Source organism: Manacus vitellinus, unplaced genomic scaffold (genome assembly GCF_001715985.3).
Source record: "Manacus vitellinus isolate BGI_N305 unplaced genomic scaffold, ASM171598v3 scaffold_4_pilon, whole genome shotgun sequence".
NCBI classification, from domain to species: Eukaryota; Metazoa; Chordata; class Aves; order Passeriformes; family Pipridae; genus Manacus; species Manacus vitellinus.
Genome location: NW_021940604.1, coordinates 22960470 through 22974848, shown reverse-complemented (window position 1 = coordinate 22974848; position 14379 = coordinate 22960470). Strand labels below are relative to the sequence as shown.

The 14379-nt window shown below is 44.3% G+C and overlaps 1 protein-coding gene across 1 annotated transcript in view; it reads left to right on the top strand.

Moving 5' to 3' along the window:
* Nucleotides 1–13425, top strand: part of NR2E1 (nuclear receptor subfamily 2 group E member 1) — a 15988-nt gene extending 2563 nt beyond the window's left edge. The window contains exons 2-10 of the mRNA XM_029962749.1: nucleotides 188–356; nucleotides 867–1012; nucleotides 1703–1790; nucleotides 2063–2298; nucleotides 3600–3746; nucleotides 8424–8520; nucleotides 8906–9055; nucleotides 9326–9431; nucleotides 12007–13425. Coding sequence (XP_029818609.1) covers nucleotides 188–356; nucleotides 867–1012; nucleotides 1703–1790; nucleotides 2063–2298; nucleotides 3600–3746; nucleotides 8424–8520; nucleotides 8906–9055; nucleotides 9326–9431; nucleotides 12007–12169 — 1302 coding nt within the window. The 3' untranslated portion in view covers nucleotides 12170–13425. The remainder of the gene's footprint in view (nucleotides 1–187; nucleotides 357–866; nucleotides 1013–1702; nucleotides 1791–2062; nucleotides 2299–3599; nucleotides 3747–8423; nucleotides 8521–8905; nucleotides 9056–9325; nucleotides 9432–12006) is intronic.
* Nucleotides 13426–14379: the final 954 nt, after the last annotated feature.

Below are 14379 nucleotides of genomic sequence, written 5' to 3'. Positions count from 1 at the left end.
AAAAAGAAAAAGAAAAAGAAAAAGAAAAAGAAAAAGAAAAAGAAAAAGAAAAAGAAAAAGAAAAAGAAAAAGAATAGAAGAGAGAAGAAAAAAAAAACATAGAAAAGACAGAAGCCTAGCGGGGTTTTGGCGGGTTTCTTGAACGGGGCTGCAATACTCTCTCTACGAGTTTTTGCATCCCCCTCAGAGCATTTGCAATTCTAGTCAAAGCCGGTGTGAAAGCAGCGTCTGGTGGAGAGGGGGCTGCAGGAGAGGCGGAGCGGAGTGGAGGAGCGCTGCCCGCCCTGCAGACTCGCACCCAAGCTCGCTCGCAGACTCCTCCGCTCACAAAAACGCGGCGGAAAGTTTTGGTGCAGGTTTTGAGGTGAAGAAAATGGCACGCCCTCTCTGTGGCAGAAACCAACTCCCTTTCCCTGGATTGCTAGCGGGGAGAGGAAATTACTTGGCTTCCCGGTCATTTTATTTTGTTTTGGTTTAATTCTGTGCCTCGGTCTCCTGACTGCTCTCCTGCCCAGGGAAAGTGCCGACCTTTGTTTGCCGTGCGCCAGAAAGTGAAGGAAACACTCCCCCTAAATCCCCGCAATTCCCTCCCCACCCTCCTCATCCTCACTTCTAGCGGGCAAGTCTGCTGCTCCCGCTGCTGTAATCTTCCCTTCCAAAATGGGTCTTGGCGATTATAGAAGATCCAAATAAACGTAGTGGGGCATGAATAATGCTCATTGTAGAAGACTGACACTTGCTCAAGGAAAAGAAAGTTGGCTATAAAATCACTTCGTTATTTGCTTGTACTGCGGCTCTGGGGCTAATCTCTCCGGAGGTCAGATTGCTGAGCGTTCTCTTTCCCTCTTTCCCTTCTCTGCTTTCAGGTCGCATCTTAGACATCCCTTGCAAAGTGTGTGGGGACCGCAGCTCCGGGAAGCACTATGGGGTGTACGCCTGCGATGGGTGCTCGGGATTTTTCAAGCGGAGCATCAGAAGGAATAGGACCTATGTTTGCAAATCAGGAAATCAGGTACCAGCCGCAGAGCATCCCCCTCACCCTCTGCATCCCTTACCCTGCATTTCCCCAAGGGTCCGTATTGCCCTCCCCTCGCCAACAGAGACACCCGCAGCAAGCAAGGCGCAGCACCCACGCAGTCTCACCCTCCCTTCCCAGGGGGTGCCGGGCCGAGGCCGGGCGCTGGATGTCCCAGCCCGCCTGTCCCCGGCACGCCCCCCCGCCCCAGCCCACCGGAGAGGCCGGGGGGATGCGCAGGGAGGCGGCGGGATGCGGGCTGGGGAAGGGCGCAGCCAGTACACCTCGTTATGAAGGGACAGAGAGGGGCAGCCTTCCATAAGCCTCAGTACATGTCCGGGAGATAGACAACCATCGGTTTACATGCCGGCGTGTCGCGCCCGCGCCCGGCCCGATGCAGCCCCGCTTTTCGCCTTCCCGCTCCGGCCGCGCTCCTTTCCACCCGCGGACCGTCCCCACGGGGACGTGGGGCTGGGAAGGCGCAGTGGGTGCGTGTGGCGCGGCACGCACGTCGCCTGTCTCGGGTGCTGAAGGCGGCCCGGCCGCCTTTCGCTGGGCCGAGGGCCGGCCGGCCGGCCGACGCACCCAAGGGCGGCCTCGTGCCGGCACGCCGCGGGAGAGCGGTGTTGGGAGCCGGCGGATGGGGCGCTGAGCTGCCCCCGGCACCGACGGCTGGCTGTGTTGCAGGGAGGCTGTCCGGTGGACAAGACGCACAGGAACCAGTGCCGAGCCTGCCGGCTGAAGAAGTGCTTGGAGGTCAACATGAACAAAGATGGTACCTGCTCCCCCTCTCCCGGGGCCGGGGTGGCAGGGCAGCAGGACGGAGTTGCTCTGAACCGTGGAGCGCTGTGTCATTCTGGTGTCTCCTTGCCCTGGCCCCCAGTAATCCCCCCATCCTGTGACAGCCTCGGACATTTCTCCCGAGACATCTCTTGGGCAAGGGGCAGGAGAAAATTGCCGGGAGGGAGGGAAGCCCAGCCGAGCAGTGTAGGGTACCCAGTGTGGAACCCCCTGGTGACTCCCTCATCTCTCCTTGGTGCCCCACAGCGGTGCAGCACGAGCGGGGCCCCCGGACGTCGACAATACGGAAGCAGGTGGCCCTCTACTTTCGCGGGCACAAGGAGGAGAGCGGCGGCACCCCACACTTCCCCACCGCTGCCCTGCCAGCACCCGCCTTCTTCACCGCCGTCTCCCAGTTGGAGCCCCATGGCCTGGAGCTGGCCACCGTCACTGGCACCCCAGAGAGACAGGCTCTGGTGGGCCTGGCACAGCCCACCCCAAAGGTCAGCCACTGCTCTGGCCCTCAGCAGGCCTGCAGACCAGGGTGCCTGCAACCTGTCAGCTCCTTCCTGCCTCTGGGATAGACATGGCAAAGAGCAAGGCTTGAGGCTCTGAGGGTTGTGGTGGGGACTTTTGTTATATCCCTAAAGCCCTGAAGAGATGAGGTGCACGGGATGAGAGGCCCTCTGCAGAAGGGGTGAGCAGCAGCACTGACTGATAACCTGCTCCATACAAACCCTGTCCCTCCTTCATTCTTACACCTTCATGGCTGCAGAAGTGCTATTCCTGCCTGGAGCCCATCCACAAGTCAGTTCTAAACAAATTGTTTCACAAGGCATGCAATCATTGAGTTTTCTTCAGCAAAATGCCCATCTCCATGGTGGTATAGTCCAGAAAGTACTATGTGTACTGACCAAAGCCTGTAGCTTGTCCACATAGACACAAAAAACAAACTTAGCTAAGCTGGCTCTGTACTTCTTAGTTGTGACATTTCCTAAGCAGACCAGTGGAAGCACTGCTGTGGCCTCAACTGCACAGGAATTAGCTGTGAGGTGATGTTTTTCATTAGCTCATTTGCAATGGTATTTTACATATTCACTGCATCTAGAAAATCACAGAAGAGACTGCTTAAATAGTTCTGCATTTTCAGAGTTGGTAGTTTGGCAGAACCCATCATGAACGTGGTCACAATATACAGTTTTACACGGTAATTTTGGAAAACACAGAATCAGAAATTATTTGGCAAGAAAATGTAGCACACACTTGAAAACATAACTCCATTCCAACCCGACACAGCCTTTAGATAGTTATGTTTAGCTCTACTCATTTACTTACAACCTGTTGCAGTCAGGGAGTAAGATGAAGGTTAAGGTTAAGTGAGTGCTTACTGTTTTGCTGAGTGGGGTTGGAATGCTAAATCAGCTTCTGAAGCAAGGTTACAAACCACAAATTCTTAATCAAACTTGTATTCTTCTAACTCTGCTATCAAAGATGTGCGAGTGTGTAACAGAGTAAAGGATAACACTTCATTTTCATACTTCCCCCCCCATATAATAATTTCATTCTCCCTTCAGTCTTTTCCTCCGAACTGTTTCTGTAGTACAGCTCATCCAAGCGGATAAGCAGCAGGGAGCAGTTTGGAGTGAGCTCACTGCAAGCAATGCCCTCTGCTTGCGGAACAGGAGAGTGCACACTCTGCATTGAGCATGAGTTTGATGCACAGAATGGCAGCTGTAGGGGAGAGGAAGATGAGACTGCCTTGGTGACACTGTATGAAGTTGCTTTATTTTCTTTTTGACATTAGTACCCACATGAAGTCAACGGTACCCCTATGTACCTCTACGAAGTGGCCACTGAATCCGTCTGCGAGTCAGCAGCCAGACTTCTCTTCATGAGCATCAAGTGGGCCAAGAGTGTCCCAGCCTTCTCCACCTTGTCCTTACAAGACCAGGTAAGGCACCTGCAGTGGGAGTGGCATCAGCCTGGTCTGCCTGTTAAAGTCTCAGACCTCAGGTAGGGTCCTGAACTTCCAGCCCTAGATCTCAAAACCTGTAATGGACTTCAGCAGTTCTGAAGTTCACAGTAGAATTTAGGTCTGTCCCTGAAAACCAGGCAGTGATTTAGAAACTGCTTTCCTCCAACTTTTATTTCATGAAGCAAGTGAAAATCAATCAAACAAAAAAAATCTAATATAAAGTGACTATTATGGGAGGGCAAGGTTCAGAGGAGAAATCACCAGGCTGCAGACCAAGCTTAGCATGCCAAAACTATTTCTCTACTTGTGGGACAACTTTTCCCTTCATAAAATAGGAAACAGCATCTTACTTTGCTATTTTGGGATGAGAAATGCTTATTTAAGCATACAGCCTCAGGATATGACTGAAGGGTTTCTGAAGACCATTTCTCCTCCTCCTCCATCACCCCCTCTACCTCCTCCTCCTTCGCCTTCTCCTGCTCCTGCTCTCCTCTCAACTGTTTACACAGCCAACATTTTTTTCTTATTCACCTTGGCTTCAGTGAACTTACAATTACATTAATATGGTGGAAGCAGTATTTGGCCAGCCCCCAGTATTTTCTCCCATTAATTAAAATCTTCCCTAATGTGTTTTGTTTTCCTCTATGACAATTCGTCTTTACCTTGAATAAATCATATGTGCACCATACAAGCTGAAGCAATTTCTTAATGACTTGATTCTTGATGAGGACTCAGTGTGCTTTGTATAATGCACCAATTTTTAAAAAAGTCATCACACAATTATAAAATGGAAGGGTGGAAACTACGCAAAGTCCCAATCATAAAAGATATCTAATACTTTGATATGACTGAGCTAATTTACCAAAATGGTTACTCAAAAAATTGTGCCCTAAATGTTACACAGCAGTCTAGATGTTACATAGCAGTTATCAGGGGAACTAGTTTCTTTCCACAGATGCATGTTGCAAATGTTGCATATGATATGCAAAGAACTAAAAGAAAATAATTTCTTAGGAAACCAATAGTGTTTTCTATCTAAAGGCAAATCATGGTGGTCACAATGTGATATAAGGTTAAGGTGTATAAAAATGTTTTTTTCTAGCACCAAACCCATGGTTTGAAATCCTTGTCTGGAAATTACACAAAGGGAATGCTGCTCAGCTCCACTGCTATGCAGTGAGGATGAGGGAAGTGATGACACAGGGCCCAGGAGATCACACACACCGTTAGGAAGATAATAATCCCAGTGTGGAATACTGCTCTCTAATCACATCTTCTGCTGGCACTACTCCTGTGGAGCACTGGGTCTGTCACACCAAGCAGCCAAAGAAACAGGCTCAAATATCAGGAACAAGAAGCAAGTGTGTTGCTCCAGCACCAGCACCAGCCCCAGCCCCAGCACACAGGTGGAGACTGAGTCCATATCTAGACCAGGGATGTCCACAGCAGACTCCCTAGGCAAAGGCTTTATTTGACATAATAGGGGCACATTTCCCTATGCATCTCTGTTAGTGTGCAGAGGAGGGACAGCAGGATCTGGGAGCAAGGGAAGTCTCCACTGCACATGAACAAGCATGCCTCAAACAGCAAGGCCTGCTTATCTACCATAGATACCATAGTGCTCCTGTTAAATAACCCACTGCCTCTTTCAATATCATATCGGGGACTGACATTAGTTAAAAACCCAGCCTTTCCTTAACATTACCTTGACTTCCTCATTGCAAGCCAGCTTCCTCAAAACTCAGAGCTGCTCAGCTCTAACACTTTGACTTGGGCTTCTTTCTGAATGATTCCCCTGACATATTTAGGAGAGCTGGAGAAGGAATAACTGATTTTAATCACTTTATTTCATAAATAATCGCACTGTTGAATTTTATAACAGTGCTATTGCATTATTTAATTTGACAAATGGCCCAGCTGTAAATGTCTGCATTTCTCTTTTTGTATCCCTGACATCTGCCTAAGGAGACTCTAAAACCTTTTTCTGAATTTTAGGGGTTTTTTTGTGCTCTTCTGAAAAGGCAAGTGCACTGTGATTTCAGGACTCTGAGACAGTTTTGTCTTGAAGGCAAGGAAATAGATAGAAATTAATTTGCTGATAAAACACAAGTCTGAGGATTGCTGAGTCACTTACCACTGGTAAAACAGAGGGTGCATCCCTTCCCTAGATCCATACAGATAAATCCATCATGAACTAGAAGCCACACAAACAAAAATACCGTACTTCTAGTATCCTGCACACGTGTCCATTTTGCCTGTGAGACAGGTTGGCCCAATGCACATCACCAACAAAATGTCACTCTAAGGATGGGGTTGATTAAGAAGCAAAACCCAGTCCTTCAGACAGCCCAGTATTTGTTGTTTCTTTGAAGAAGGAGGGCTGAGTATGACTTCAGCATGAATCATTTTAATTGGTGGTTTTACAAACTTATGCATAGGCATGAAGAAAGCTCCAGCTATTGGAGTAGTCTCTAATTTCTAAAGTCTTCTGACTTTAAAGACTTAGTGGGAAAGAACATATGAAATTGATATCTTCCAGGAACCACCATTCATTACCATTGTATCTGCATGAATGAATGACAAAAAAGTTTTACAAACGCAAATGAAAGGCTGGTGAATCATTTCCTATGTCATACAGAAACCTGCCCATCCATCAGGAAGGATTATCCAGAGGAGGGGCTGGGTTCACAGGTTGCAGTGGTTGCATCCGCTCTCAGAGCAGAGGCTGAGATGGGCACTATACTCTAGACAAAACACCGCCTTCCCCACATTGCATAAAATAATCTCGGTAGTTTTTCATACTGTGAAATACAATGTGAGTATTTCAAACAGTAACTGTGTGCAAACAGTGACAGAAATACCTTCCTGTCACAATTTCCTTAGGTTATGTAGAAGTTCTGCAAAGCACATAGCAAAAAAAGGCACAAAATGGACATAACCCTACAGTGACAATTGAGAGCAGAGATTCTGAGAACTCTTCATCCCATTCAGATCAGAATAGGGGGAATTAAAACTTGTAATCTGAGAATCACAGACTGGGTCAGGCTGGGAGGTACCACAGTGGGCCACCTGGTCCAGCCTTCCTGCTCAAGCAGGGAACACATGGCACAGGATTGGGGCCAGGTGGTTCTTGAGTATCTCTGATGAGGGGGACTCCACAGGCTCTCTGAGCAACCTGCTCAATGTTCGGTCATCTGCACGGTAAAGTTCTTCCTCATAGTCAGATGAAACTTCCTGTGCATCAGTTTCTGCTCGTTGCCTCTTGTCCTATTGGCTGGCAACAAATAACACTGCCCTGAACAGCAATACTGTTAAGAATTCGCACATCAATGAAGGATTATTTTTATTGATGCTTTCTGTATCAGCTATTACTTTCACATATCTGATTCCAAGAAAATAATAATTAATTTGGTACAACATCTTTTTTTACTTTGTTCTTCCTTAGAGACTCTTCACAGACTTAAAATACCCACCTTCCTATTTTCCTAAAAAGCTAAGCTGCTGATACTTTCAGGGACCATAGCAACATTAATTTTTGCAGGTTTTGGGGGGTTGTTTTGGTTTGGGTTCTTTTGCTGCATGAGTTTTCGAAAATCTGTTTTCACTGCATAGAGCTGCTAGAAGATACATCCCTACTCCACTCCAGTTCTCATCCCTCCAACTCTCTCCCACCCTATTGTGGGGCACAAGGTCCCAGCAATGTGTATGCATCACAACATGCCCTATGGGCCATGAACTTCAGCTGAACTGAGGATCCTCCAAATGTCTCTTAAGAGTTGGTCTAGGCTAACAATCCTAGATGCCCTCAAGATTAAAAATGTCTGGCTTTGCCAGTTTGCATTTCCAGAAGTCTTTTCTCCTCTTCAGATGCACCACTGACTCTTCATGGAAATGAAAAGCATTGCCTCCAGAGAAAAACACATTCTCCATACAGCCACACAACATGCAAAAGTGGCAGAGAACCAGTAATGCTGTCAGTGTAGGTGCCTGGGTATTCACATCTCTGAAAGGCAACAGCTCAGTGCCTGGAATTTCTGAGTGATTTTATGCAAAAACCCCAGGAAAACGGGTGACACTGAGAAACCCTATGTGTGTCCAGATGCTGTGCTTGACAGAGCTAAAGACTTGCTTAGTAAGGAAGGGGCTGTAAGATACATATATGATCTAAAGCAGTGCTCCCTACACTGATGCAGGATGTTGTCCAGGCTTCTTTTCACAAATTCAGTCTTCCCAAGGGAAAGGAGTGTAATCCCCAGAGAGCGAGAGGAAAGCACTCATCCAAGCTGTCCTAGAACAATTATATGTGTGAGGGAGAGGAGCAGAGAGCCCATACCATGCTGAGAAACAAAGGCAAGTGTGTTCATGTTGTGAGCAAACTCTTGGGGAAGGAATTCTCACTCTCCTCTCTCACTTTCCCTTTTGGTCCACAACATGGTGCACAGTGAGCCAACACTCAGTGTTTTTCCACAATGCACAGACTTTTTTCTAGACACCTTCTCAAAAACCTAAGAGAAGAGCTAATGAATGCTGTGGGGAAAATACCATGACAGGCATTTAAAGTAGTTTTTAAAATAACAGAAATTTACATATTTAAATTGTTTATAAATCTATAAATTATACACTATGTTATATTGTACATCTATTGTATGACAGCTGATGCTTTTGGAAGATGCTTGGAGAGAACTGTTTGTTCTAGGAATAGCACAATGGGCCATTCCAGTTGATGCTAACACTCTACTGGCTGTATCTGGTAAGAATTGCACAATTTAATGACTTTGTTACAAAAATTACCATAAAAATACATTACTGAAAAAAGAACAACATGTAAAGAATAACAAATTCCTACTGAACAATAGAGCATACCTGTCATTTATAAATCTATATTTAAATGCAAATAATGTTGTTTTGTTGTATTCATGACCGCTTGCATTGTCATTTAAATGCAAATTACTGTGTTTGTTATCATCCAAGAGAAGATTTTATATTAACTTTCATACAATATAGTCAGTTTACATGGAACCAGATAGACAAGTGTGACAATAGAGTGGATATTGATACAGAGGATTTTGTCAGAAATCAATATAAAATAAAGGAAATGCCTTTAATATTATTTATTTCATCTGTTTCTGTTTCAGGCATGAATGGTGACAATACAGATTCTCAGAAGCTGAATAAAATTATTTCAGAAATACAGGCTTTACAGGAGGTTGTGGCTAGATTTAGACAACTTCGGCTAGATGCTACCGAATTTGCCTGTCTTAAATGCATCGTCACTTTCAAAGCTGGTAAGCAGAAAGAATCTCTTGCTCATCTGATCTAGTAACTATGAGGTTGCTACTTAGAAGAAAAAAATTATGTTTTAAGCCAGATACAGCTTTGTATCACCCAGTGGATTTCCCAGTATTGCGTTCCAGTAGTCAGTGCTGCATTTTGAAAGACTGACAGTGGAGTGCCAGGAAACTAATAGGAACATTTAATTTCCATTGATAGCACTAGCTGAACTGTTTTGACCCACCCAAGAGTCAAGCTGAACTAGTAACTGATCTGCTTTCCAGTGCCCACACACAGTGGTTCTGAACTGAGGAGTTTCCGAAATGCTGCTGCCATAGCAGCCCTTCAAGATGAAGCCCAGCTCACTCTGAACAGCTACATTCACACCAGGTGAGTGGTGTCTTCTCTCAATATTTCTGGCAGGTGTGGGGGTAAAATCCTACTCTCACTGTACTGAAGATGACATTTGCACTGACTGAAGTGGGGACTGGGCTGTTACAGCAAGTATTCACTGGCTGTCAGCCTGCTGGCATTTGGCATTTCCTGATGGAAGAGAACTACAGAAAATGTCAGAAAAGACCCTTCAAATCATCGAATTCAGTCATTAACTTAACACTGCCAAGTCCACCACTAAATCATGTCCCCAAGTGCCAGATTTACATGTCTTTTAAATACCTTCAGGGATGGTGACTCCACCACTTCCCTGGGCAGTCTGTTCCAATGCTTGACAACCCTTTTGGGGAAGAAATTTTTCCTAATATTCAATCTAAACTTTCCCTGGTGCAATTTGAGGCTGTTTCCTCTGGTCACTATTTGGGAGAAGATACCAAAACCCAACTCACTTCCTTTCAGGTAGAGTGGTAAGGTCTCCCCTCCCTCCTTTTCTTCAGACTGAACAACCCCAGCCCTATCAGCTGTTGCTCAGAGGACTTGTGCTCTAGACCCTTCACTGGTTTTGTTGCCCTTCTTTGGGTATGCTACAGCACCTCAGTGTATTTAAACAAACAGAAAAGTGCTAATAGGAGAGATCTTCCCCTGGGAAGTGATACCTGCTGTGGAAAACTTTGCAGTTCAGAGGCCTACATTTTCCTCTACACTTTATCCAATTAAATACCTCTAAAAGTGATGTTCAAAACTTCACATCTCAGATCAGTATGAGTGCTTTTTACCCATGATCTCCAATTCCCATATGATTTCCCCCACATTGCAGACACAGAAATCAGGACACAAGGATCTTAAGTGGCTCTTCCAAGATGCTAGCCTGTGTCTGTGCTCAGGTTGAAATGAAAAACCCAGAACTTGTGAATCCCACTGTGGTGCAGCAGGAGAGTGATGAGAATCATTGTCTGGGAAGAAAATATTTCCCCTTGTCTAATTCGGGACAAGTTCCATAGGATACAGAAATCTTAAAACCTGCTGTAAAAGCTGTAGCTGTCATTCCACAAAGTGTATGAGGGTGAGCCCAGAAAATGTGCAAAGTACAACCCCACACTCTAGAACAGCTGGCTGGGAACAGATCAGTAACCTCCTGCTACAGACCACTTCAGAGTCATGTGACAGTGGAGAAGCCTGAAGGTGTTACCCAATATCTTCTGCAACGCTGCCCTGGTTGGTTCAGGACACCCAGGGAGGGTTGTCACAGGGCTTGTTGTTTAGCTGCAGTGAAGGTCCATGAGACTAGAACAGTGGGAGATGGGAGCCCTGAAAGAGAAACTTCAATACCATCTTTTCTTTCTGAAACTTTGATTTGCTGTCATAATAGCTCTGTCAGGCAGAAGGCTACTCCACATCAGAGATTAGATGGCAGCAGTCTCTGATCACTTCTATTAGTCTAAAGGGAATGGCCTGACTGAGGATGGGACTAAATATGCAAATTCCATCCAGTTATGGCTGCTTCAGAACAAAAAGAATAACTGCTGCATAGCAGCCTCTTCCTGCTCTTAGGGAAGGCCTTTTCCGGGAAGATTGCTCCCTAGCCTGAGACAGGGCCTGCTGGAGAGAGAAGCCAGGGAGGAATACACAGCCACTGTTTCCATTCCAGGCATGGCAATTTTTCTGCTGCATTTCTGTGTTGTTGGAAGTATTTAGATACTGGGCTAAACAATATCTGTGGTAAAAGATAGCCTTTTACAAGAGAAAATCTGCAGTCCTCTGACAGGACTGTCACTTTGACTTCACTGGGAGAGGGCTTTCAGTTTGCATTTCATCCTCAGGCTTGAATTTACCTTCCTGCCAGTGTTACAGCAGTATCAGCTGTTTGATTTCAGTGGAGTCAACAGGATGCAAGGGGTGGCAGTCTGGAGAAGCAGCACATTTCTCCAAACGATCTACTGCTCCTTTCAGGGAGACCACTGTAACCCGAAGTTTGAGAATCGCTGGTGTAAAGTCAGCGTAAGCACAGCTAGAACGCACATCCTGTGTTGTGTTGGCTTCAAAACCTGGGAGAAAGGATGGAAAATATCCTGTACACAAACACACTACCTGGGGATAAACATAGCTTCTTTAACTAAAATTTTCTTCAAAAATGTCAACTGGCATTCAATACATATGTCAACCAAAAAGGAGCAAAGTGACTACCATGACAATCTGGCTAGGTTTAAACTGCACTTTAAATGAGAGGGTAGTTATTACAGGTCAAGCTCTTCCCTGAACTGCATCAAGAACATAGTTGTCGTATGAGGGACACATCAGAGCAGATCCAGTCTTTATATTGCTATTGCTCTAGGGGAATAAACAAAGGAGCTAAACAAAACTCAGAAACTTTGTTCTATATTCTGCTAACAGCTATAGAGATTTCTTTGGAGTCAATCTTCTTGCTCACATGAGTACAAAACACAGGGCTTTACCATGGGTAGCACCATCTGTACAGTTTATTGAATGTTGGTCCTTTTCTATGAAATAAAATACTTACTCTGAAAAAATACTTGAAAACTTCAATAACATTCTTTCTCTCTCCATCTCCCAGGTATCCCACACAACCCTGTCGTTTTGGGAAACTTTTATTGCTTTTACCAGCTTTACGTTCAATTAGTCCATCTACAATAGAAGAAGTGTTTTTCAAAAAGACCATTGGGAATGTACCAATTACAAGACTGCTTTCAGATATGTACAAATCCAGTGACATATAAATTACCTTAAAATAAACAATCAGGATGGACAGTTTGAGAAGAACTTTTATCTATGGAGAATAAGCCTCAACTAACAAAATCTACAGGAAGCATAAGCCTGGGAATGTTTAGCCCTTAAACTCATTGACAAAAACCACCCCAGTAGATATGATTCTGCTGCTCTGAACAGAGTGATTTAGATCATGGAGAGAATGCTTTGTTCTACAGAAAAAGTGAAAGTGGTTGGAATTTGGCTGCTATTCCTGTTACTACAGGATGGAGGCAATTCAGATGCCAGTCATAGTTAACAAAGACTCTGCTATTCTCTCATTTAACTGGCAGATCTGAGACAAAATGTGAAAGAAGGTACTTTAGTTTGTTCAGTATTTGGAACTGAGTGACCAAACTTGGCTTCTGTTGTAACACAAGATGCGGTGGCCTTCAGAATTGTTTTAAAGGTAGCCTATGTTGGGAAAATGTTTTTAATACGATAGGCAACATTTAAGACCAGGTTACCAAAACATTGCTTCTGCTATAATACATCATGAAGTGGCCTTCAGAACTGATTAAAAAGTAGCTTACGATGGGAGCTCCATTCTTCCTACAAAATGAACTGGTGATCTTTGACGCGCATGTCACAATTTGTTCAGTTAACATCTCAAAGACACAAGAGCTTTATAAACTTCCTCCCCGAACTTCCCTCCTTCTTCTTCCACACACACAGACACACATTCACACCCACCCACCCCTGAAAAGATACAAGTCAAGAAAGGAAGACTAAAACAGCAAAACCAAATACAGTGGAGATGACCGCTTCAGTGACCTGCTGGCTGTCCCGTTGGCACAGTGCTGAAACCAAAGGCAACGGTGGCCAAACTCTTTGTCGATGAGATGTGTGGAGAAATGAAATGACTATTAAAAAATCAATGGAAGGAATTTTATTTCAAAGAAATAAAAGTTGTTGACTGATACAATGCTAACAATTTCCAAAAATCTCCATTGCCTTTTTAGAATACTCCAGGTTCTAATTTTGAAGCCTTGTTCACCTATACCCTCTCACACACAAAAACGTTATAAGCTGCTTATTTGATGTATGAAAAATGTAGAAAAAAAAACATTTAAAGATAGCTGCTGTACTTTTCAAAATTTGTTATTAGGAACTAGCACTGAGAAAGATCAGCACTTGGACTATCATAGAATGAGTAAAACTTTTCCTGTACAAAGTGGATTAACCGATTTGTGAAGTTAAAAAGTTGTACTCATTGTATTTACAAAGAATAAAAATATATTGAATTTAAAGTACTTTCCAGTGTTCTTTTAATGCTTGTTCTTAGTTAGCCTCTTCCACTGTACCCCACTGACCAGGGAATAGAAATATTCTCTAATCCATACTAAAATAGATTGCCTTAGATGCTGTGGAGTCTCCATCATCAGAGGTTTGAAAAACAGGTTAGACAAACATCAAAGGAGTAGCTTAGGTGATCCTGACTTTTGAGATTCTGCATAGAGCTGTTCCCTGTAATCCAAATATACACTGGCTGCAACATTCCCTTCTCAAGGAGGTGACATATAGCTTTTTCTAGGACACAACTAAGTGCATCAGAGATCTAAAAGTATTTGCTTTCTGTTTCATGTTATTACAATTTTTAATATTGGTGAATTGCGCAACTAACAAAGGATGATGAGTACAAAAGCACTGCTTCAATTAAAAAGATTGAGGTTTTATTAAGGTGCCCAATTGTGTAATCACACCAAAGAAAGAGGTAAGCAACTCCTAGTCAACAGAAAAAGTTGGCAAGAGGAGAAGGGAAATACATTGTTCATACGGCAATGAGTGACTGAAGAGTCATGCATGTTAAAATGACAGGTAGAAATATACAGTGTATATTAATGGGTCATTGATTTGCAGTGTCAAGGAGTAGAGGTCATGAGTGCAATCCTAGCTCTGTTGACTTCCAAGCTCAAAATTCTCACGTGTTTTCACCCCAACTCTCTTCCATTTGCACTCTGCTAGGTCTCACATTCTATCTTTTCCAAGACAACCAGATCATAAAATACACAAGACAAGTGTTTGGGTAAGTCCAGTGAGACAAAGCGCAGACTACAGGACCTCAAAACATCTTCTATACAAACTAGCATGGAGCACTTGAGAATGCCTTTACCACAGGGCACAGCACTTTCTTAAAAAGAAACCATCAAACACTTTATAAACCATTCTTCCTGCACCTGTA